Consider the following 24,464-nt stretch of genomic DNA (forward strand, 5'->3'; position numbering starts at 1 on the left):
GTGTTGTATGGTTGGGTGTTGTGTAATGGAGTGTGATCTGGGTGAGTGTTGTGGCCTTGGGTGTTGTATGGTTGGGTGTTGTGTAATGGAGTGTGATCTGGGTGAGTGTTGTGGGGCTGGGTGTTGTATGGTTGGGTGTTGTGTAATGGAGTGTGATCTGGGTGAGTGTTGTGGCCTTGGGTGTTGTATGGTTGGGTGTTGTGTAATGGAGTGTGATCTGGGTGAGTGTTGTGGCCTTGGGTGTTGTATGGTTGGGTGTTGTGTAATGGAGTGTGATCTGGGTGAGTGTTGTGGCCTTGGGTGTTGTATGGTTGGGTGTTGTGTAATGGAGTGTGATCTGGGTGAGTGTTGTGGCCTTGGGTGTTGTATGGTTGGGTGTTGTGTAATGGAGTCTGATCTGGGTGAGTGTTGTGGCCTTGGGTGTTGTATGGTTGGGTGTTGTGTAATGGAGTGTGATCTGGGTGAGTGTTGTGGCCTTGGGTGTTGTATGGTTGGGTGTTGTGTAATGGAGTGTGATCTGGGTGAGTGTTGAGGGGCTGGGTGTTGTATGGTTGGGTGTTGTGTAATGGAGTGTGATCTGGGTGAGTGTTGAGGGGCTGGGTGTTGTATGGTTGGGTGTTGTGTAATGGAGTGTGATCTGGGTGAGTGTTGTGGAGCTGGGTGTTGTATGGTTGGGTGTTGTGTAATGGAGTGTGATCTGGGTGAGTGTTGTGGGGCTGGGTGTTGTATGGTTGGGTGTTGTGTAATGGAGTGTGATCTGGGTGAGTGTTGTGGCCTTGGGTGTTGTATGGTTGGGTGTTGTGTAATGGAGTGTGATCTGGGTGAGTGTTGTGGGGCTGGGTGTTGTATGGTTGGGTGTTGTGTAATGGAGTGTGATCTGGGTGAGTGTTGTGGCCTTGGGTGTTGTATGGTTGGGTGTTGTGTAATGGAGTGTGATCTGGGTGAGTGTTGTGGCCTTGGGTGTTGTATGGTTGGGTGTTGTGTAATGGAGTGTGATCTGGGTGAGTGTTGTGGCCTTGGGTGTTGTATGGTTGGGTGTTGTGTAATGGAGTGTGATCTGGGTGAGTGTTGTGGCCTTGGGTGTTGTATGGTTGGGTGTTGTGTAATGGAGTGTGATCTGGGTGAGTGTTGTGGCCTTGGGTGTTGTATGGTTGGGTGTTGTGTAATGGAGTGTGATCTGGGTGAGTGTTGTGGCCTTGGGTGTTGTATGGTTGGGTGTTGTGTAATGGAGTGTGATCTGGGTGAGTGTTGTGGCCTTGGGTGTTGTATGGTTGGGTGTTGTGTAATGGAGTGTGATCTGGGTGAGTGTTGTGGCCTTGGGTGTTGTATGGTTGGGTGTTGTGTAATGGAGTCTGATCTGGGTGAGTGTTGTGGCCTTGGGTGTTGTATGGTTGGGTGTTGTGTAATGGAGTGTGATCTGGGTGAGTGTTGTGGCCTTGGGTGTTGTATGGTTGGGTGTTGTGTAATGGAGTGTGATCTGGGTGAGTGTTGAGGGGCTGGGTGTTGTATGGTTGGGTGTTGTGTAATGGAGTGTGATCTGGGTGAGTGTTGAGGGGCTGGGTGTTGTATGGTTGGGTGTTGTGTAATGGAGTGTGATCTGGGTGAGTGTTGTGGAGCTGGGTGTTGTATGGTTGGGTGTTGTGTAATGGAGTGTGATCTGGGTGAGTGTTGTGGGGCTGGGTGTTGTATGGTTGGGTGTTGTGTAATGGAGTGTGATCTGGGTGAGTGTTGTGGCCTTGGGTGTTGTATGGTTGGGTGTTGTGTAATGGAGTGTGATCTGGGTGAGTGTTGTGGGGCTGGGTGTTGTATGGTTGGGTGTTGTGTAATGGAGTGTGATCTGGGTGAGTGTTGTGGCCTTGGGTGTTGTATGGTTGGGTGTTGTGTAATGGAGTGTGATCTGGGTGAGTGTTGTGGCCTTGGGTGTTGTATGGTTGGGTGTTGTGTAATGGAGTGTGATCTGGGTGAGTGTTGTGGCCTTGGGTGTTGTATGGTTGGGTGTTGTGTAATGGAGTGTGATCTGGGTGAGTGTTGTGGCCTTGGGTGTTGTATGGTTGGGTGTTGTGTAATGGAGTGTGATCTGGGTGAGTGTTGTGGCCTTGGGTGTTGTATGGTTGGGTGTTGTGTAATGGAGTGTGATCTGGGTGAGTGTTGTGGCCTTGGGTGTTGTATGGTTGGGTGTTGTGTAATGGAGTGTGATCTGGGTGAGTGTTGTGGCCTTGGGTGTTGTATGGTTGGGTGTTGTGTAATGGAGTGTGATCTGGGTGAGTGTTGTGGCCTTGGGTGTTGTATGGTTGGGTGTTGTGTAATGGAGTCTGATCTGGGTGAGTGTTGTGGCCTTGGGTGTTGTATGGTTGGGTGTTGTGTAATGGAGTGTGATCTGGGTGAGTGTTGTGGCCTTGGGTGTTGTATGGTTGGGTGTTGTGTAATGGAGTGTGATCTGGGTGAGTGTTGAGGGGCTGGGTGTTGTATGGTTGGGTGTTGTGTAATGGAGTGTGATCTGGGTGAGTGTTGAGGGGCTGGGTGTTGTATGGTTGGGTGTTGTGTAATGGAGTGTGATCTGGGTGAGTGTTGTGGAGCTGGGTGTTGTATGGTTGGGTGTTGTGTAATGGAGTGTGATCTGGGTGAGTGTTGTGGGGCTGGGTGTTGTATGGTTGGGTGTTGTGTAATGGAGTGTGATCTGGGTGAGTGTTGTGGCCTTGGGTGTTGTATGGTTGGGTGTTGTGTAATGGAGTGTGATCTGGGTGAGTGTTGTGGGGCTGGGTGTTGTATGGTTGGGTGTTGTGTAATGGAGTGTGATCTGGGTGAGTGTTGTGGCCTTGGGTGTTGTATGGTTGGGTGTTGTGTAATGGAGTGTGATCTGGGTGAGTGTTGTGGCCTTGGGTGTTGTATGGTTGGGTGTTGTGTAATGGAGTGTGATCTGGGTGAGTGTTGTGGCCTTGGGTGTTGTATGGTTGGGTGTTGTGTAATGGAGTGTGATCTGGGTGAGTGTTGTGGCCTTGGGTGTTGTATGGTTGGGTGTTGTGTAATGGAGTGTGATCTGGGTGAGTGTTGTGGCCTTGGGTGTTGTATGGTTGGGTGTTGTGTAATGGAGTGTGATCTGGGTGAGTGTTGTGGCCTTGGGTGTTGTATGGTTGGGTGTTGTGTAATGGAGTGTGATCTGGGTGAGTGTTGTGGCCTTGGGTGTTGTATGGTTGGGTGTTGTGTAATGGAGTGTGATCTGGGTGAGTGTTGTGGCCTTGGGTGTTGTATGGTTGGGTGTTGTGTAATGGAGTGTGATCTGGGTGAGTGTTGTGGCCTTGGGTGTTGTATGGTTGGGTGTTGTGTAATGGAGTGTGATCTGGGTGAGTGTTGTGGCCTTGGGTGTTGTATGGTTGGGTGTTGTGTAATGGAGTCTGATCTGGGTGAGTGTTGTGGCCTTGGGTGTTGTATGGTTGGGTGTTGTGTAATGGAGTGTGATCTGGGTGAGTGTTGTGGCCTTGGGTGTTGTATGGTTGGGTGTTGTGTAATGGAGTGTGATCTGGGTGAGTGTTGAGGGGCTGGGTGTTGTATGGTTGGGTGTTGTGTAATGGAGTGTGATCTGGGTGAGTGTTGAGGGGCTGGGTGTTGTATGGTTGGGTGTTGTGTAATGGAGTGTGATCTGGGTGAGTGTTGTGGCCTTGGGTGTTGTATGGTTGGGTGTTGTGTAATGGAGTGTGATCTGGGTGAGAGTTGTGGCCTTGGGTGTTGTATGGTTGGGTGTTGTGTAATGGAGTGTGATCTGGGTGAGTGTTGTGGGGCTGGGTGTTGTATGGTTGGGTGTTGTGTAATGGAGTGTGATCTGGGTGAGTGTTGTGGGGCTGGGTGTTGTATGGTTGGGTGTTGTGTAATGGAGTGTGATCTGGGTGAGTGTTGTGGGGCTGGGTGTTGTATGGTTGGGTGTTGTGTAATGGAGTGTGATCTGGGTGAGTGTTGTGGGGCTGGGTGTTGTATGGTTGGGTGTTGTGTAATGGAGTGTGATCTGGGTGAGTGTTGTGGCCTTGGGTGTTGTATGGTTGGGTGTTGTGTAATGGAGTGTGATCTGGGTGAGTGTTGTGGGGCTGGGTGTTGTATGGTTGGGTGTTGTGTAATGGAGTGTGATCTGGGTGAGTGTTGTGGGGCTGGGTGTTGTATGGTTGGGTGTTGTGTAATGGAGTGTGATCTGGGTGAGTGTTGTGGCCTTGGGTGTTGTATGGTTGGGTGTTGTGTAATGGAGTGTGATCTGGGTGAGTGTTGTGGCCTTGGGTGTTGTATGGTTGGGTGTTGTGTAATGGAGTGTGATCTGGGTGAGTGTTGTGGCCTTGGGTGTTGTATGGTTGGGTGTTGTGTAATGGAGTGTGATCTGGGTGAGTGTTGTGGCCTTGGGTGTTGTATGGTTGGGTGTTGTGTAATGGAGTGTGATCTGGGTGAGTGTTGTGGCCTTGGGTGTTGTATGGTTGGGTGTTGTGTAATGGAGTGTGATCTGGGTGAGTGTTGTGGCCTTGGGTGTTGTATGGTTGGGTGTTGTGTAATGGAGTGTGATCTGGGTGAGTGTTGAGGGGCTGGGTGTTGTATGGTTGGGTGTTGTGTAATGGAGTGTGATCTGGGTGAGTGTTGTGGCCTTGGGTGTTGTATGGTTGGGTGTTGTGTAATGGAGTGTGATCTGGGTGAGTGTTGTGGCCTTGGGTGTTGTATGGTTGGGTGTTGTGTAATGGAGTGTGATCTGGGTGAGTGTTGTGGGGCTGGGTGTTGTATGGTTGGGTGTTGTGTAATGGAGTGTGATCTGGGTGAGTGTTGTGGCCTTGGGTGTTGTATGGTTGGGTGTTGTGTAATGGAGTGTGATCTGGGTGAGTGTTGTGGGGCTGGGTGTTGTATGGTTGGGTGTTGTGTAATGGAGTGTGATCTGGGTGAGTGTTGTGGGGCTGGGTGTTGTATGGTTGGGTGTTGTGTAATGGAGTGTGATCTGGGTGAGTGTTGTGGGGCTGGGTGTTGTATGGTTGGGTGTTGTGTAATGGAGTGTGATCTGGGTGAGTGTTGTGGCCTTGGGTGTTGTATGGTTGGGTGTTGTGTAATGGAGTGTGATCTGGGTGAGTGTTGTGGGGCTGGGTGTTGTATGGTTGGGTGTTGTGTAATGGAGTGTGATCTGGGTGAGTGTTGTGGGGCTGGGTGTTGTATGGTTGGGTGTTGTGTAATGGAGTGTGATCTGGGTGAGTGTTGTGGGGCTGGGTGTTGTATGGTTGGGTGTTGTGTAATGGAGTGTGATCTGGGTGAGTGTTGTGGCCTTGGGTGTTGTATGGTTGGGTGTTGTGTAATGGAGTGTGATCTGGGTGAGTGTTGTGGCCTTGGGTGTTGTATGGTTGGGTGTTGTGTAATGGAGTGTGATCTGGGTGAGTGTTGTGGGGCTGGGTGTTGTATGGTTGGGTGTTGTGTAATGGAGTGTGATCTGGGTGAGTGTTGTGGGGCTGGGTGTTGTATGGTTGGGTGTTGTGTAATGGAGTGTGATCTGGGTGAGTGTTGTGGCCTTGGGTGTTGTATGGTTGGGTGTTGTGTAATGGAGTGTGATCTGGGTGAGTGTTGTGGGGCTGGGTGTTGTATGGTTGGGTGTTGTGTGGTACAGTGTGATGTGGATGAGGGTTGTAGGCCTGGGTGTTGTATGGTTGGGTGTTGTGTAATGGAGTGTGATCTGGGGGAGTGTTGTGGCCTTGGGTGTTGTATGCCAGAGTTTGGCGTGGTTGAGTGTGTTGTACATGAGTGTTATGTGGTTGAATGTTGTGTGCATGGATGTTATATGGATGCATGTTACGGTACTGTGTCTGAATGGAAGGATGTGGTGCTCTGTTGTACGTGTGTGATGTTCTAAATGGTGGGTGGGAGGGAGGGTGGACGGAGAGTGTAAGGAGGGAGGGTGGGGGGAGAGATTAGAGAGGGAGAGTAGGGAGGGAGGGTGGGGGGAGAGAGGAGGGAGGGGATCACACTAGACACACACACAGTGTATATTCAAGTGGGTAATACTGTCATATTACTGGTCCTAAATGTAGTGTTTCCAGTGTGTGTGTGTGTGTGTGTGTGTGTGTGTGTGTGTGTGTGTGTGTGTGTGTACATGTGTGTGTGTGTGTCTATAGGGCCACTGGGTCACCAACAAACACACAGCATGTCTTCTATCATCCTGTATAAAACATCTTTATTTCTCCTTATTTAGTCACTAAGACACTTTTTAGTTCATCACATTCAGTGGGACTGAGATCAAAGACAGGATTGTTGTTTGTCAACAATTAACCCGTTAAGGAGCAGCATCACACGTGTGCGATATTTCGAAAGCCCCACAGAGTAACGTCACACGTGTGATTCTGAACATTCCAACCGACTATTTTCCGACAGACAAAAACGACATGACAAACGCTGTAGTATGGCTTCAAAATGTACAATTAGGAGGCTAACAAGTAACACTAGCAGGTAGTAGCATTGCTACGAGTATTATGCTAGGTTGCTAGGTAACGGAAGCTAACTAAAGCTAGCTAGCTTCCGTTTTGGAAAAATAACTCACTCTGGTGGAAGCGCCGGTAATATTTAGAGATATTAATAATATTTAATATCAGTAATATTTACATCTAAAGGTTAAAACAAAACAAACATTCTACACAGCAATATTTACAAACACTCTGGGATATCAATTCCAACTGTATACAGTTCAATCTTCAATGACATCTATGTGAGCACAGTGTGTGAGTGTGTGTGTGGGCTATTCTACCTGACACAGGGACACTGAGGAGTCATCCCAAACCAAGAACCCAGGATAGAGGGGCTCAGTGAATGTGCTGTGGAATGTGTGCAGGTGGGTCAGTGTGTCAGAGGAGACTGTGTAGAAGGACAGAGTGCCGGCCGGCCAGTCCAGATACACTCCTACTCTGTGGGAGGGGGGGGCAGGTATGGCAGTGCTCTTATCATTGTGACAGGCAGAGTAACTGTTATCATCACAGTACAGACTCCAGGACTTGTTATTGTATCCAAGCTCACAGTCATCACCCCCTCCTCTCCTGCTGATTCCTTTATATGTCACTGCTATATCAACCTCTCTTCCACTCCACTCTGCCTCCCAGTAACAGCGCCCAGACAGACCCTCTCTACACAGCACCTGTGGCCAGTCCTCAAATCTCTCTGGGTGACGAGGATACGGCTGCTTCTCTCTCCTCCATGTCACCTTTCTGTTCTCCTCAGACAGAGAGAGTTCTCTGTTTGCTGTGTTTGGGTCCAGTGTGAGCTCACAGGCATCTGATGGGGGAGACCAAGACACAATATATTACTGATCATCATCATTCACATTAGAATGTCTCCCTCTTCCTGCCCTCCCCCTTTCATTCTCTCTCTCCCCCTCTCTCTCTCTCTCTCTCTCTCTCTCTCTCTCTCTCTCTCTCTCTTCACTCTCTCTCTATTTCTGTTCCATCCTCTCTACCCTGCTCTCTGTCCCTACCTCTCTCTCTCTCTTCCACTCTCCCTCTCTTCCTTTCATTCTCTCATTCTGTTCTCCATCCCTCACATGCTACCTCTCTCCCTCCAAATCCCTCTTTCCATCATCCCTCATCGCCTTACCCCTGATATGCCCCCATCACTCCATCTTTCTAGGGAGGGGAGGAGAGCAGAGGGAAGAAGGGAAGAGGGGAGGAGAGGAAGAGGGGAGGAGAGGAAGAGGGAGGAGGGGAAGAGGAGAGGAAAGGGGAGAGGGAGAAGGGGAGGAGGGGAGGAGAGAAGAGGGAGGAGGGGAAGAGGGGAGGAGAGGAAGAAGGGAAGAGGGGGGAGGGGAAGAGGGAGGAGGGGAAGAGGGGAGGAGAGGGAGGAGGGGGAGAAGGGAAGAGGGGAAGAGGGAGGAGGGGAAGAGGGGAGGAGGGGAAGAAGGGAAGAGGGGAGGAGAGGGAGGAGGGGAAGAGGGGAGGAGAGGGAGGGGAAGAAGGGAAGAGGGGAGGAAGGGAGGAGGGGAAGAGGGAGGAGGGGAAGAGGAGAGCAGAGGGAAGAGGGGAGGAGAGGAAGAGGGAGGAGGGGAAGAGGAGAGGAGAGCAGAGGAGGGGAAGAGGGGAGGAGAGTAGAGGAGGGGAAGAGGGGAGGAGATTAGAGGGAAGAGGGGAGGAGAGGAAGAGGGAGGAGGGGAAGAGGGGAGGAGAGGAGAGGGAGGAGGGGAAGAGAGGGAGGGAAAGAAGGGAAGAGGGGAGGAGAGGAAGAGGAGAAGAGGGAGGAGGAGGAGAGGGAGGAGGGGAAGAGGAGAGAAGAGGGAGGAGGGGAAGAGGGGAGGAGGGGAAGAAGGGAAGAGGGGAGGAGAGGAGGGGAAGAGGGGAGGAGAGCAGAGGGAGGAAGGGAGGAGAGGGAGGGGAAGAGGGGAGGAAGGGAGGAGAGGAAGAGGGGAAGAGGAGAGCAGAGGGAAGAGGGGAGGAGAGGAGAGCAGAGGAGGGGAAGAGGGGAGGAGAGGAGAGCAGAGGAGGGGAAGAGGGGAGGAGAGTAGAGGGAAGAGGGGAGGAGAGGAAGAGGGAGGAGGGGAAGAGGAGAGGAGAGCAGAGGAGCGGAAGAGGGGAGGAGAGGAAGAGGGTGGAGGGGAAGAAGGGAAGAGGAGAGAAGAGGGAGGAGAGCAGAGGAGGGGGAGAGGGAAGGAGAGGAAGAGGGGAGGAGAGGAAGAGGGGAGGAGGGGAGAAGGAAGGGGACATAGCACACACAGACGTACACACAGTATTGATGTGGGTAATTGTGTTAACCCTCGTGCTGCCTTCGGGTCACATGAACCAAAGGTTCATAACGAACCATCATTGTGTTTACCCAATTTTACCCAATACAAAAACAAATAAAAATACTTTTCTTTTAACCTTCGCAATGTGGGGGGTCTGAGACAGCCCGACGGTTAAAAGAAAATGCTTCACTTTGTTTTTGTATGCGGTAAAGTTGTCGCAATACGACGGTGGGTCACAATGACTGATGGGTCAGAACGACCCGAGGAGAACACAAGGGTTAAATTACTGCTTCTAAAAGTGTGTGTTTACAGTGTGTGTGTGTGTGTGTCCATTTTTGACAGTGTCCAAGTCACTAATGGTATTGTCCCTTGTATGACCTTGTGTACTAGAACCAAGTAGCAGTCAATACTCACGTCTCCAGGCCTTCAAAAGGCCAGGTTTGATCCAGCACTCTCCACCATGATCCACACTGTAGGGATAAGCAGAGGAATGATGAAAATACACTTCACCTGTTGATAAGTGACTTAGCAACTGACTTTCCAAGTAAACATGTTGTTTCTCTCTTATCATCAGAGGTGTATTCCAGAAAGCAGGTTTTACAAACTCTGAGCCTAACCCTGAACTCTGACTTGATGAACCCTGAGATGGGAAGCTCAGAGTTATCGCTTCCAGAACAGCTGATCTGAGTTAGTTCATTTCTAATTCACTGGAATTACATTTAGTCATTTAGCAGACGCTCTTATCCAGAGAATTAGAAATTCTCATGCGTGCAGCCGAGTATGAAGACATTTTCAGAAAAATATTACTATAAAAAATATTTAATAGTAGAGCTGCACGCAGCATACTGATTCGCTCAGCCCCTTCTTGCCCCGCTCGCGTTCTCTCTCTCTCACTACAACAGACACGTCTGTGAATAAGCCACTCTCTCCGTGCACGCTCTGAATCAATGCACGGGTCAAACAGCTTTTTCCCTCAGAGACAACAGGACAATCAATCTGGAGTTTACGAACGGTTAGGCCCAATCCCAATGTCCACCCTCACAGACTCACAGACTTTGAGGCACGTTCTCACTAAGTCTGTGAGGGCTTAGGGCTGTCCCACTGTCAAATTGTCAAGTTCGTGAGGGCTCTTTCGAACACATTTTATGCACCCGTAAGTCTGCATTTTTGCAGACTTGCCCACAATTCACAGCGTAGTGACGTGAAACACGAGGGTTACCGGGGGAAGCCTGGAAGAGGGAAAAAGATCCTGGCTAACCCTCCTCATAAGACAAGAAAGACGAAGACCAGTAAACAAACAAGCATGGAAGGAGCAACCAACCCTGACGTAAACAGAAATAGAAGTTAGAAATAACAGTTAACATCATAAAGTTTAAACACAAAGCTCACTGACGGTTAATATAGCCAGAACTGGGTGTAGTAGGGCTGCACAATTAATACAATTTTAATCACGATCACGATTTTGGCTTCCCACGATCAAATTCGCGTGATGGAGCGATATTTAAAATGCGGCATTCTTTTGGCAAAGCCAATCTAGCGCTCCGTAAACCATAGGTGCGTTCGACATCGGCTGCGTGAAACGACCAGAGAGAGTTGCTGCTTGCAGTCGGGGAAGAGTTATAAACGGCTGCGTAAAGTCGGACATTCCTGCTTCCTGGTTTGCTGCGTTGACGTCAGTCATGGCCGATCAAGCGCTGTTTGCTTACTTCATCACTGACAAACTGCATGGTATAATTAGCCTACGTGACAAAAAAAGTTGTTTTGGTTAAAATCAACAAATAATCATGATAATTAATCGTGATCTCAATGTTGATCAAAATAATCGTTCTTATCATTTTGGTCATAATCGTGCAGCCCTAGTGTGTAGGTTGTCCTTTGATGATAAATTCCAAATATGCTTTCATCAGATTTGATCCAACAACATTACTATTTTACCTATAATGCCGCAAAGTGCTGAACCATTCCAATTTATAGCATTTTGAGCTCTTGTAGCCTCTTGCAGTCAATCACTTACTAGGTGACGTCAAGTAAGTGTGTGAGGGTTCAGGGCTTAGGGTTTAGGGGGGACATTGGGATTGGGCCTTAGTATCATCATTCTCTGCACAAAGGAGTCCAAAACTGAGTAAATATAATAATATTTGTAGTTAAAAACATTCGGCAAATATAACAATATGAGTCCAACATAATGTTTATATTATATGAAGCTCAAAAACTATTTTGCGCTCAAATTGATTCCATTTTATTTTCTTGTTGAAGTCCCTAGCTACATTCACTTCAAACCGACACTAGGACCTAGGTTTGAGCTGAGCTACATTTTACAACATCTGGTTTTAGTGACCTCTCTTTCTGGAGCTAAAAACCCAGAGTTTCCCTCATCTCAGGGTTTAAAAACTCAGTTTTCACTAAACCCGCTTTCTGGAAATACAATTATGATTGTGGCTACAACCATATTGTAGATTGTAGAGTAAACATGCAGTTTTAATTGTAACATCGAGAAATGCAAGGCCTATTAACGTAATTAGATATATTCAGTGTTAAGCGACATTACCTAAAGAGGTATATAAAAAACAAACACTTACTTGAGTTTCTCCAGTCTGCAGTGTGGATCCTCCAGTCCAGCAGAGAGCAGCTTCAATCCTTTTTCTCCTGGATGATTGTAGCTCAGGTCCAGTTCCCTCAGGTGGAAGGGGTTGGACCTCAGAGCTGAGGCCAGAGAAGCACAGCCTTCCTCTGTGACCAGACAGCCTGACAGCCTGTAGAAAGAGGATCAATATTGTGACAGAATCCATCTGGGCCTCCAGAGTGAGTCAGCACAGAGGGGTTCATTTGGCAGGTACTGTCATAGCTGCACCTCCCCTCATTAGACAGAGTGACCCACGTAATCCAATATCAGAAAAGTTGAAGATGTAACTCTTTATCCTGTATAAGAATGATAGTGTTCAGCATTCCATTTGTGTAGAGAGGCCAACCCACCAGGTGAACTATAGGCAAGGTAAAGGCTTAGGTAAACAGGAAGATCCTTATCTTATCTGAGCATTTCACGTAAGTTAGCCTAAGCAGGGCCACTTTAAGACATATGCACGCACACACGCACGCACGCGTACAGGATCTATGCAAGGGAGCCAATGAAAGAAGAGCCATGTGACAGACAATTCTATATATTTGTACAACATGGTTTTTGTATTGGGAATGTTGGGATGATAATAGAGAATCGAGGATAAAGAACAAGCAAGTTTGCTTGTTCAATATTTCCACTATTTTAAACAGTTATCATATTCCAAAGGAAGAAATATTAGTGCATCTAAACCAGCCAAGATAAATTAGAGTAGGCTATAGGGAAAGGAATTGCACATTTGTGTGCCAGACAATATTTCCACAAAAACTCCCCCATTAAATACAATACATCATGACAGTTTGCATGATTTGAAATGGTCACTTATTATCACACTGGTATTTAATTATCACAGCAAACAATTACTGCACTGAACTGTAAGTAAAGCAAAAATAACAAAACCTGTAATTATCACTCGAATCATTCACATCTTCTATGCTAAACCTATCAGTCACGTGAACGTGAATGAGGTGAACGAATCCTTTCTGTTTCCTCTACTGAGCCAATGCAACAGTCCCTATGCGCTGCCACGAGAAGATGAACGAATCACTCACTGAGACGACTCGTTACTCCCCAGTCATTCTAAAGATTCGTTCAAAATGAAGGAATCGTTCACAAACGACACATTACGACTGGCCTCTTGGTTGATGTGAACATACCACTTTACAATTAATAGACGTACACAAAAATAAATAAAAATGGCCATTCCTCTGTATACGGAGGTAGTAACCAAATCAACTAATAAGTCTCCCTATGTGAGTTCTTGTTTAAACTGTAGTTAAGCTGTAGTTCTCCTTTAGCTTTCCGGCAGAATAGACAGCATCTATCTTGCACTTTCCTAACTGTAGGACATGTCATATTATTTTGGTTAGATAGAACTGTCAGAATATTTTGGACACTGGGTGGCAGTCATTGGAGGCACAGGGTTCTATATTTAGGGACACAGGTGACAGGAAGGGGCACAGGTAGAGGGAAGGGACACAGTTCTCACCAGACCAGAGAACAGACCACAGTGCACAGACCACCAATGACATTGGGAAACCTGGTATGTCAATCTACATTTTACAACTATGCATAATAAATAACAACTAAACGGCAAATAAGGACTGGAAAATCTGATACATTGTGTCAGCATAAGATCACTCCTAAACTACCTGTGTATAATGGCAACAATATAGACGTATTGGAAAACTAGAAACATTAAGCGAGAACTCGCCCTTTTATTGGAACTTGAGCTTCAAACTGAAAAAGGTTTTTTGTATTCCACAAAACCTGGCCGCTATCCCCAATCAAGGGACATTGTCGTCACCTGCGCTGGTTTGACAGATTGGAAACCCTGCAGTTCAACGCGCAGTGAGAGTGCGTATGGGCAGCATCAATCACGCTTTATTGATGCTATAAAAGCCATATTGGGAAACAGCTAATATAATGGGGTTGTTCGACTGAATGCTACAATATTACAACAATATCGTCTGTTTGAAAGTCGTGCAGTCGGCATACAAACGTTCCTGCATTACGCCAATGAGGTCTTATGCATAATAAACAACTAAACGGCAAATCCCTCTCCTGCTGCCTCTTCCTAGCTAGATATTTGTAACTACCTCCCGTTCCCCCTACCCTGCCTCAGTCACCTAAAATGTCATTTTACATATAAAACAGTGAAATATCAGCCTACCTGGCGAACTTGTTCCACTGAGTTGGATTCCAACTGAAGAATATCCCACCTCAGTCGCTCTTTATTAGCTAGCTACAAAATGTCCTGGTTTATACACCGCGAATATCCTGTGGTAATCCTGAGGTAAACTTCTTCTAAATTACAGTAAAAAAAACTGAAATACTTTTGTTCTGGACTGGAAAGTCATGTTTTGTTGACTTAAACTTTCAGATGTTAGCTACATTTTTCTTATCTTTGAATTTTCTGAGCAGATATACATCGCTGGTTCCGACGCCATTAGTTAATGTCGTTCTTTTTAGCAACAAGGCTAACTGATTCAGAGATGGAGATCACGTGACAGAGCATGCAAACACGTCATGCTTTTGGACAATATTATCATAGTAAAATAACAGCAAGTTCTTCTGAAAAATGAAAGGGGAATTAAATGGAAGTGAAATTAACCAAATGTATGCAAAAAAAACTTAGCTACCCAATAAATGTATATATTTTAAAATAACAGAATGCTTATCAGTATTTATTTAATTCTGTTAGGTGATTAGATAACCATATTCTGCTCCAAAAGAGCAACATAACTGCCTGTTGGCTCTGCCTTCCGTCCTGAGAGAAGAGGAACTGCTATATTCGGATGCTGTTCGTGGATAACGGTGTTGGAACAAACGGTTAATCGTCAACACCATCATGCCTATGTCTTTCTGTATTTCAACATTTTATATCTTGCTATATATATATATATATATTTTATATCTTGATATATATATATATATTTCTACACTGCTCAAAAAAATTATGGAACACTTTTGAAAACACATCAGATCTCCTTTATCTTGTGTGGCCCCCACGTGCTTGTATGCATGCTTGACAACGTCGCGGCATGCTCCTAATGAGACGACGGATGGTGTCTTGTGGGATGTCCTCCCAGATCTGTCGAAGGGCATCAGTGAGCTCCTGTAAAGTCTGAGGAGCAACCTGGCGGCGTCTGATGGACCGAAACATAATGTCCCAGAGGTGTTCTATCGGGTTTAGGTCAGGTGATCGTGAGAGCCATTCAATTGTATCGATTCCTTCATCCTCCAGGTACTGCCTGCACACTCTTGCCACATGAGGCCGGGAATTGTCGTGCATCCGGAGGAACCCAGGACCTACTGCACCAGCGTAGGGTCCGACCATGGGTTCCAGGATTTCATCCCGATACCTAATGGCAGTCAGACTGCCGTTCTCTAACCTGTAGAGGCCTGTGCGTCCCTCCATGGATATGCCTCCCCAGACCATCCCTGACCCACCACCAAACCGGTCATGCTGAATGATGTTGCAGGCAGTACAGTGTTCTCCTTGGCTTCTCCAGACCCTTTCACGTCTATCACAGGTGCTCAGGGTGAACCTGCTCTCATCTGTGAAAAGCACAGGGTGCCAGGGGCGGACATGCCAGTTCTGGTGTTCTATAGCAAATGCCAATCGAGCTCCACGGTGTTGGGCAGTGAGCACAGGGCACACTGTAGGACATTGCGCCCTGAGGACACCCTCATGAAGTCTGTTTCTGATTGTTTGGGCAGAGACATTCACACCAGTGGCTTGCTGGAGGTCATTCTGTAGGGCTCGGGCAGTGCTCAACCTGTTCCTCCTTGCACAAAGCAGCAGATATCGGCCCTGCTGATGGGTCGAGGACCTTCTACGGCCCTGTCCAGCTCTCCTAGAGTAACTGCCTGTCTCCTGGAATGTCCTCCATGTACTGGAGATTGTGCTGGGAGACACATCAAATCTCCTTGCAACGGCACAGAGTTGGACAATATGTGCAACTTCTGTAGGGTTAAGAAATCGCCTCATGCTCCCACTCAAAGAGATCAAGAGGGAAAAACTTGAAATGGCCTCCACATGCAAAACCAGTCCTGTTTTGGGGTCGGCTCATTGTTGCCCCTCTAGTGTACCTGTTGTTAATTACATCAACACCAATGCAGCGGAAAGTACCCCTCTGCTACTTAACTGACCAGATCATTATCAGAGAAGTTAATTCATGCCATACCCTGATAAAAAACAGTTCCTTTAATTATTTTGAGCAGTGTAGTTTAAAGTTGTTACATTCTTGTCTGCATTCTGTTCTCTTTTTGCTTTAATGCTATGTTACATGTAGCAAAACCAACCTCAAGGAATATAATGGCCAATATTATCTTTAGTGATCTGTGCAAATGACCAATACAAGTGTGTTCAACTTCCTAAAGAGCAGCGTTGCACCTGACACTTAAGGCCGAAATATACTTTCCGTTATGTACGTGTACACATGCTGAATGGCTGCAGCACGTATCCTGCGTTCGTTTGGTGCCTACTTTGTGCACGTCTCCCTGGCCCTTAAATGTACGCATACGCAAGGTGCAATACCAACAGAAATCGTGGGCCAGTATACTATCCCTGCATCTCAGATGGAATGCTACCATCAACCTACCCAGACGCTCCCATGTCACCCCGCTCTTCATCTCCCTCCACTGGCTACCCATCACGGCCCGCATCAGATTCAAGACCCTGTTACTGACCTTCCGAGCGGTGAACGGGACTGCGCCTGCCTACATCCAGTCTCTCCTCCAGCCTTACACCCCTACCCGCCACCTACGGTCTTCTTCTGACAACCGTCTGGTGGCCCCACCTCTCAAGAGCACCTGCTCCCAACCCAAGCTCTTCTCCTGTCTGGCCTCCCAATGGGGGAATCACCTCCTCACCTCCATCAGAGACACTGACTGTCTCCCCACCTTCAAGAAAAGGCTAAAGACGCACTTGTTCCGGGAGTACACCAGCACTTAAAGATTTGTTGGATCAGATGTTGATGGTCACTCCTGTTGGTTAGTTGTAACTGATTTAACTATTTGTACTCGCTGTGAATTATATTATTGTTGCTTGCTTTCCACCAGATACACTCTAGCACTTTAGAGGATCATGTTGATTAATTGTACATGCTCTTATGTTTCTTCCCTTTGGCACTTATTAGCTTTTTCACAATGTATGCTTCATGTTTTGGCTACCCGCAATGTTTGGGGCTATCTCGTTGTTTATGATCATTGACCTATGCACTTTTTGTAAACTCTCTCTTGGAAGTCCCTTTGGATAAAAGTGTCTGCTGAAAGAATACATGTAAATGGACCATCCTCTGAAGTAAAAATAGCCAGTTACAGAGTAGTATTATACACCAAGCACACTTCTTGCTATTCCTAATCCGAAACCCTTCATGCAGTGGAAGAGGCGCCAACCAATAGGGACTGACGTGGAAATTGACACCATACTGTTGAAACGATGACGGTGGGAATGATTATGGATTTATCTGATTGAAAATGAAATGTTGAAAATGTTCACCCCTTTTAGTATTATTTTATATTACTGGGAACCATATGTTAAGCTGTTGACTTATTATAGTTGAGCTTAGTATTATTACCACTAAACGATAGAAGATATTGAGCCTGAGTGTGAGATCTGGGTGACAGAGGCTGAGGAGTGAGGGAGAAGGCCACCTGGAGGCAGGCAGAGGCCTGAGCTAGAAGTCAAGATCCGCTGTTTTTGACCCCACACCTAGAATCTTATCTGTGGCCGCCTGCACAAGGTCAGCACTAGCCCTAAGTAGGGAGGATTTACAACGAGCCTGATTGTGTAAGCAGCGTGAGCAGCCTCATCGTAAATGTGGGCTACAGAACCTGTTTTAAGAGAAAAACGTATTAGTGTCACCCAGCAGCAAAATGTACATCTCCAAATTTAAGCAAGGTCAAAGGCATCAAAGCTAAGGTGCGAGTGAAATCTGAAACCCCCAGAACAGGTGTTATGCGTAAGATCGAAGACCATCTGTAACTATCAATAGTAAAATAACACATGAAAATAGGTGAGCAGTATGTAATTGCATGCCTGGGGGGTAAAGATCAGTTGGGTTCCGGAACCTGCTCACATTTATTGGGATTTTTGTCATCTTGAAGACCAATAAAGCCATTGCATCAAACTTTGCCAAGTTCCAGTGCCGTTTTTTGAACTTTGAAGATTGATTGAAGACTTTGAACATTTTCAAACAACAGCACAAAAGCTGCCAGATGCATAACTCCCTGTCCAGGTAAATGTACAATAATATGAGGAATAGTATATCTTAACCCTTGTGTTGGAGCCATTATACAACTTTGATTTGTTTTATTTATATACCACATTGGTGATGCTAATAAATGGGCAGTTTTATGTTTGAGCACTGGGTGGAGCATTGTCTTTGGGAAGGCATATAGGTAATTAACAGCCAGGGATACACAGGTGTGTGGCTAGGTGGAAAAGCATACAGCTTTTCACCGTGTCAGGTTTGTGTGTCATTGTTTGATTTGTGTGCAAAAGAAAATGAATGGAACTAATCCAGAAATGAAATGAAATGGACTGTATTGCTGGTGCTACCGTGAGCAGGCCGTCAGCACAGAAATGCAGACATATTGTGGACATTAATTATTGGCACGCAGAACACGCGTCCAAGCAAGTGCTTCCCTGGTCCCACCTCATTGGCCTAATGTAGGAGTTGGTAAAAGACTCTACACCTTGTGTTGTCATAAGGGTCAAACATGACTGCTATTATATTTAACAGCAGAGAAAACCCCCAAATAGTTTTTTTTTTACCCAACTTCAAATGTCTTACTTTTCCTAGTGACCCCAACATTTGTAAAATGTATAAAATAATTAACATCACAACAACCACAAAGACACAGTGGAGGGGGTGGAGACGTTTGTCTCCACCCCCTCCAGGTGTCTCCCAGGTGTCTCCCATCTTCCTTCCTACCCTCATTTATCCCTGTGTTTTCTGTTTGGGGTCAGTTCTTCTTGTTTGTCAAGCCTACAGTACCAGCATGTTTTTCTCTACCTCCTTTAGTCTTTTCTGCCTCTTAGTTCCCCTGGTCCTTACATCCTGCCTGGCCTGACTTCGAGTCTGCCTGCTGCCCTGTACCTGAATGACTCTGCCTTGTGGATGACAAACCTAGCCTGCTCTGAATATTCTTTGTCCGTCCCCCTTGTACCTTTAATAGACCACAAACTTACGACCAGTGTGTGATTCAGTGTGTGGTGTGATTATAACTGTTGTTGTGTCATGTTGAACAGGTATGCAGACCTGAACCACAAATAGTTTACAATAACGTCCAAAAGAAAACACACCTTGTGTAATTATGCAAAGAGACGCTCACTGATGAGGCTGGGACTAGGCCTACATAAAACCTTTACCGGCATGTAAAATGTTGTTTAAGTTGCTTGGCAGATTGTGTTTGTGATAACGAGCCAGGCCACCTAAAGCTATGTAGCTAATGATGAATATAAAGTTATGTTACCTCAACGTTAACTCATGTCAGCTGCATACCTCTCCCGACTTAATAAAACTAAGTTAAACGCTGTGGTACCGCGCTCCTTCACTTGGGTGAGAAAGAGATGTGAAAGCAGAGTACTAATCCGCCTCTAAGAAAAGAAAAAAACTAATGCATTAAATATAATGCATTGCCTGGCCATAAGCACACTGCACTACTTTGAGAGTGCTAATTTTTTGTTCAAATACACAGTTACAGATCGAATTTAACTTTTTACCGAGTCAAACCCTACTGCTTGTGTGTTTTGAGTGGTCTGGGGCCTCATGTATAAACGTTGCGTACGCACAAAAAGCTTGCGTACGCTGTTTTTCACGCACACTTTGTGATGTATAAAGATTTACTTGACGTGAGAATGTATGAGAAATGTGAGAAACTTTTGAGCAGACGTGAGAATGTGCGGACCGTCCGCAAAGTCTTGTCTGGCTCTGTAACGTGGCGAATTCTAACTGAAAAGTGCCGAAACTCACCAAACATTACAAAATAAAGTTTCCACTACTACGTTTATGACGTTGACTATTCAAAAAACATAAAAATAAAAGTTTGATCATTAATGTGGATGATCACATCAAAATGCCAAAACCCAAACGGAAAATGCTAAAGCCTTCTGTTTAATCCTCCACCACTTAATAACTTGAGGGTGTCAAACGAACGACAAAATCACTCAGGAAATGCATGTCACGCTAACCCTATAGCTGCCATGCTGTTACGATGCGCCACCACTCGTTTCTTCATTTAAAGTTTTACATCGGACCATTTCTTCTTAATTTCTGCCATGGTCCGGTTCTCTGAACCCACAGCATTTATGGCCCTATAATAATAAGAATTTTATTTGTAATGCACTTTACATTTAGCTAAATCTCAAAGTGCTACAGGTTAAAAACAAGAAAGGGCTTAAATAGTGACAGTTTTCCACTCCGCCGACTTAATGCTCTCTTATGCTCTTAATGCTCTCTTTATCCCAGTGTGGATCTGTCTCAGTTTTCCCATGATACTTCACCTTCTTCTGTTTGGTCTGTAACACCACTTTCTTTTGTCGCTAATATCTGATCACAGGCCACCAAACAGGACACATTTTCTTGCCTCCACCTCTGTTGTCAGAACCAAGTCACCGTATTTCTTCGAATAAACGCTGCGGCGTTTAACGTTAATTTTTGGTGCGGCGTTTATTCGAGGGCGGCGTTTATTCGAAGAAGTACGGTAATTCAGACAAAGACATGACATCAGGAGCGCATTTATAGTCCATCTGCATATTCATTTATAGGAGGAGGCAAGGCGGGGTCAGTGGCTCGTTCATGTGCGGTCAATCTCACGTCGATTGTGATTTATAAAGGAAAGGTGCGCAGGACCTGGCGTACGACACGGTTTTATACATGTGAATATTTCTGTGCGTAAGTACTTTTTGAGTTTTGGCCGTACGCCATCTTCTGGTATGAAAGCTGCGCAATCCTTTATACATGAGGCCCCAGGTCTTGACCCGGTATCGCCCAGTCTTGGTCTTAGTCTTGACCCGGTCTCGACCCCTCAAAGTCTTGGTCTTATCTCGGTCTCGATACACCTTGGTCTCGGTTTAGGTGATCTTGACTACAACACTGTCTCCTGGTTGTGTCATGTTGAACATGAATACAGACCTCAGTGTCTCCAGCTTGCAGAGTGGATTCCCCAGTCCAGCAGAGAGCAGCTTCATGCCTGAATCCCCCAGGTTGTTGTTACTCAAGTCCAGCTCTGTCAGATCTGAGGAGGGGAGAGCTGAGGCCAGCGCTTCACAGCACCGTTCTGAGAGGTTACAGTCATTCAGCCTAATAACATAAGGAGAACATGAGACATCATCAGTCACGTTTTGTATTATAGGAAAATACGATAATCAAACACTATCACAATATGTGCTGTTGTAATATTATCAAAGAAATAAAAATAAAAGCCTTATACATACAGAGCAGTTTTGGAGTCTTTGACCACTGGCAGCAGCCTCAGAAGACCTTCCTCTGATCTGAAGTATTTCTTCAGGTCAAACACGTCCATCTTCTCTTCTGAAGTCAGCAACAAAAAGACCAGAGCTGACCACTGTGTAGATGAGAGCTCTTCACTGGAGAGACTTCCTAAGCTCAGGTAGTGTTGGATCTCCTCCACCAGAGAATGGTCATTCAGTTCATTCAGACAGTGGAACAGATTCATGCATCTCTCTGGAGAGGGATCCTCTCTCATCTTCTCCTTGATAAACTTGACTGTTTCCTCATGGCTCTCTGTCTTGTTACCTTTCTGAGTCAGTAGGCCTCGTAAGTCAGTCTGGTTGGACTCCATTGAGAGGCCCAGGAGGAAGCGGAGGAAAAGGTCCAGTTGTCCATTCTTACTCTGCAAGGCCTTGTCCACAGCACTCTTGTAGAATCGGACTTCTGGTTTCTCTCTGAAAAGAGCCAACACTTTTTTGGAGCTGGAAGCTGATGGAGTCTCAGACATCAGATTCTGCTTGTTGTTGATGAATGAGAGAAACACAAACACAGCAGCCAGAAACTCCTGAAAGCTCAGATGGACAAAGCAGAACACCTTCTCCTGGAAGACTTTACCATCCTGTCTGAAGATCTGTGTGAACACTCCTGAGTGCACTGAGGCATCATGGACATCAATGCCACACTCTGTCAGGTCTTTCTCATAGAAAATCAGGTTGCCTTTCTCCAGCTGGTGGAAGGCCAGTTTTCCCAGTGACAGAATGCTCTTAATGCTCTCTTTATCCCAGTGTGGATCGGTCTCAGTTTTCCCATGATACTTCACCTTCTTCTGTTTGGTCTGTAACACCAGGAAGGTTGTGTACATCTCAGTCAGGGTCTTGGGCATCTTCTCTTTCTTCTCTGTTCTCAGCATGTGTTCAAGGACTGTAACAGTAATCCAAGAGAAGACTGGTATGTGGCACATGATGTAGAGGATCCTTGATGTCTTGATGTGTGAGATGATTCTCCCGGCCAGGATCTCATCACTGCATCTCTTCATGATGTACTCATCCTTCTGTGGGTCATTGAACCCTCGTACCTCGGTAACCAGGTCAACACACTCAGAAGGGATCTGATTGGCTGCTGCAGGTCGAGTGGTGATCCAGATGAGAGCAGAGGGAAGAAGCTTTCCTCTGATCAGGTTGGTCAGCAGCACATCCACTGAGGTGGACTCTGTGACATCACACCATCTCTTGTTCTTTTTGAAGGCTAAGGGCAGTCGACACTCATCCAGACCGTCAAAGACAAACAGAACGTTGTACTTGTCGTAGTTGGAGATTCCTGATTCTCTGGTTTCCGAGAAGAAGTGATGGACAAGTTCCATCAGACTGAACTCTTCTCCATCCAACAAATTCAGCTCTCGAAATGGGAGAGGAAAGATGAACTGGATTTCCTGATTGGCTAGTCCCTCAGCCCAATCCGTGATGAACTTCTGCACAGAGACAGTTTTTCCGATGCCAGCAACTCCTTTTGTCAGAACAATTCTGATAGGTGTAACTCGTCCAGCTGAGGGTTTAAAGATGTTGTTGCATGTGATGGCTGTTTCTGCTCTTGCTGATTTCCTGGATGCTGTCTCAATCTGTCTCACCTCATGTTCTTTATTGATCTCTCCACTCTCACCCTCTGTGATGTAGAGATCTGTGTAGATCTTATTGAGAAGAGTTGGGTTTCCTTGTTTAGCTATGCCCTCGAACACAGTTTCAAACTTCTTCCTTAGTTCAGATTTGAGTTTCTGTCGACAAATCTCAGCACGCTCATCTAAACAAAAAACAACATGTTAAGTGTGTGTTTTTTGTTAAACGAAGTTTTGATGATTCACAGATTATGAACTGACAATGTGTCCTCTATATTCAATTCAAAACATATTTCAAATCTATGATCATTTATCAGGTACACAATAATGAAACAGCTTAGTATACTCACACATAGTACAAGGTCATAGGAAGATTTACACAACATTGGGCTACTGAGTCTCATAACTTTCTTTATCTAACCTTCATCATATACCATCAATCGGTCAACTAAGACTAAATATGGAGTCTCTTACTTTTCTCCAGAGTGTCAGCCAGCTCCTTCTGGTTCATGTTCCTCAGGACATGCAGTGTGATCTTCAGAGCTCCCTCTCTGGCACTGCTCTCCTGCTTCTGATATTCAGGGTCCACCACTTCCTGGTCCTCCCTCTGACTCTCTAAGCCTTCTGGGAAATCTGAACTCAGAATCCTCTTCATCCTCTTCAGCTCTTTCGTCACAAACCTGATGACGGTCTCCTCAAGCACCTGAAACAGAGAGGGAAGATATCAGACGAACCAGGAACTATCTACACAGTAGAACAATATGATACAAATTATTCTGTCTTGTTTATCCTTTGATTAACACAAAACTCACTGTGAATATGGAGGACAAGTCCTCATGGTGACTCTGGTGTGACTCAGACTTCTCCTGTTGATCTCTGAGGACAAGAGATGACATTACTTAACCACATGGACCACACGTACAAGGGCTGATAATCTACCAAAGAGTTTATCATACATAAGCATGAGTGGTAAACTGTACTGTATCCACTCATACATACACACAGACACACTGTATAAGAGTGATACCATCACTACCAAGTAAACCATCTTCTATACCACTACAAGGCACTATTCCTTTAATACATTCATCAAAGATAGGAGCAATGTCACCCCCAGGTAAACAGGTGTGTTGTGTTTCAACCAGACACTGAAGAATGACATCAGGATCCACCTCACACAGGGCTGCATGTTTGCTAGCAGCCTGCTTTAGACACTGCAGCACTCCTCCACCCAGGAGTTTAAGACCTTCTGGTCTCAACCAGTCTAAGTGGGCTGAGCCCCACCTGGTCTGTGCTCATACCAGGCCTGGTACCTGCAGGGCTTTGACTCTGACTGTCATGCTGTCTGTGTGTGTGTGTGTGTGTGGTGTGTGTGTGGTGTGTGTGTGTGTGGTGTGTGTGTGTGTGTGTGTGTGTGTGGTGTGTCTGTGGTTGGGTGTGTGTGTGTGTATGTGTGTGTTCTGTGTATGTGTGTACGTGGGTACGTGTACGTGTGTACGTGTGTGTGTGTGTGTGTGTGTGTGTGCGTGTGTGTGTGTGTAGGGAGGTTATTGTTGTCAAACTTTCACTAGAGCTGCTGATGAAGAAATTATCAACACACTGTTGTAATTACGACAATGGAGAAATGATCATGGTTTATATGATTGATATAGAACCACTTAATCAACTTTTTACTTTTATATGCTATATTATTGAAAACCAGATGCAAAGTTGTTGATTGATTAGAATTGCCACTAAAACATAATAATGGCCAAATGTGGAAGTCCAGATACACGGGGTTTGAGTGCCAGAGAGAAAAGAAGGTTTGTAGGCCTCTCCCATGAAGGACTACAAAGCCCAGATATTGAGAACTACAACCGCCTGATGTCAGGGGACAGATTTATGTCCTTAGACTCAGTGTCCCTGTGCAGCTGGGCTGCAGGGCCCCACGTGGGCCTTGGAAAGAGACACTGCACTGATCTCTCTTATTTGTATGTAAAGCTATTATAACAAAATTACATGTTTACAATAAATGTCAAGTCTTTTAAGGTGGAGAAGTAACTCACAGGCTTTTCCTGGTTCGCTCTAGTCTCTACT

At 46.0% G+C, this 24,464-nt stretch overlaps 1 protein-coding gene across 11 annotated transcripts in view; it reads right to left on the minus strand.

Moving 5' to 3' along the window:
- Nucleotides 1-24,464, minus strand: part of LOC134017786 (protein NLRC3-like) — a 168,620-nt gene that overhangs the window by 132,234 nt on the left and 11,922 nt on the right. For 3 of the 11 annotated variants that reach the window (XM_062457808.1, XM_062457809.1, XM_062457811.1), the window contains 7 exons: nt 23,201-23,264; nt 22,863-23,091; nt 20,764-22,573; nt 20,462-20,629; nt 11,281-11,454; nt 9,116-9,171; nt 6,159-7,263 (listed from right to left, as the gene is read on the minus strand). The exons of 7 other annotated variants lie outside the window; for them this stretch is intronic. In XM_062457808.1, coding sequence (XP_062313792.1) covers nt 6,734-7,263; nt 9,116-9,171; nt 11,281-11,454; nt 20,462-20,629; nt 20,764-22,573; nt 22,863-23,091; nt 23,201-23,264 — 3,031 coding nt within the window. In that variant the 3' untranslated portion in view covers nt 6,159-6,733. Of the gene's footprint in view, nt 1-6,158; nt 7,264-9,115; nt 9,172-11,280; nt 11,455-20,461; nt 20,630-20,763; nt 22,574-22,862; nt 23,092-23,200; nt 23,265-24,464 lie in introns of those variants that run through there. One more of the 11 variants, XM_062457812.1, reaches the window with a different exon arrangement.

This window comes from Osmerus eperlanus, chromosome 3, assembly GCF_963692335.1.
Source record: "Osmerus eperlanus chromosome 3, fOsmEpe2.1, whole genome shotgun sequence".
In the NCBI taxonomy this organism is placed as follows: domain Eukaryota; kingdom Metazoa; phylum Chordata; class Actinopteri; order Osmeriformes; family Osmeridae; genus Osmerus; species Osmerus eperlanus.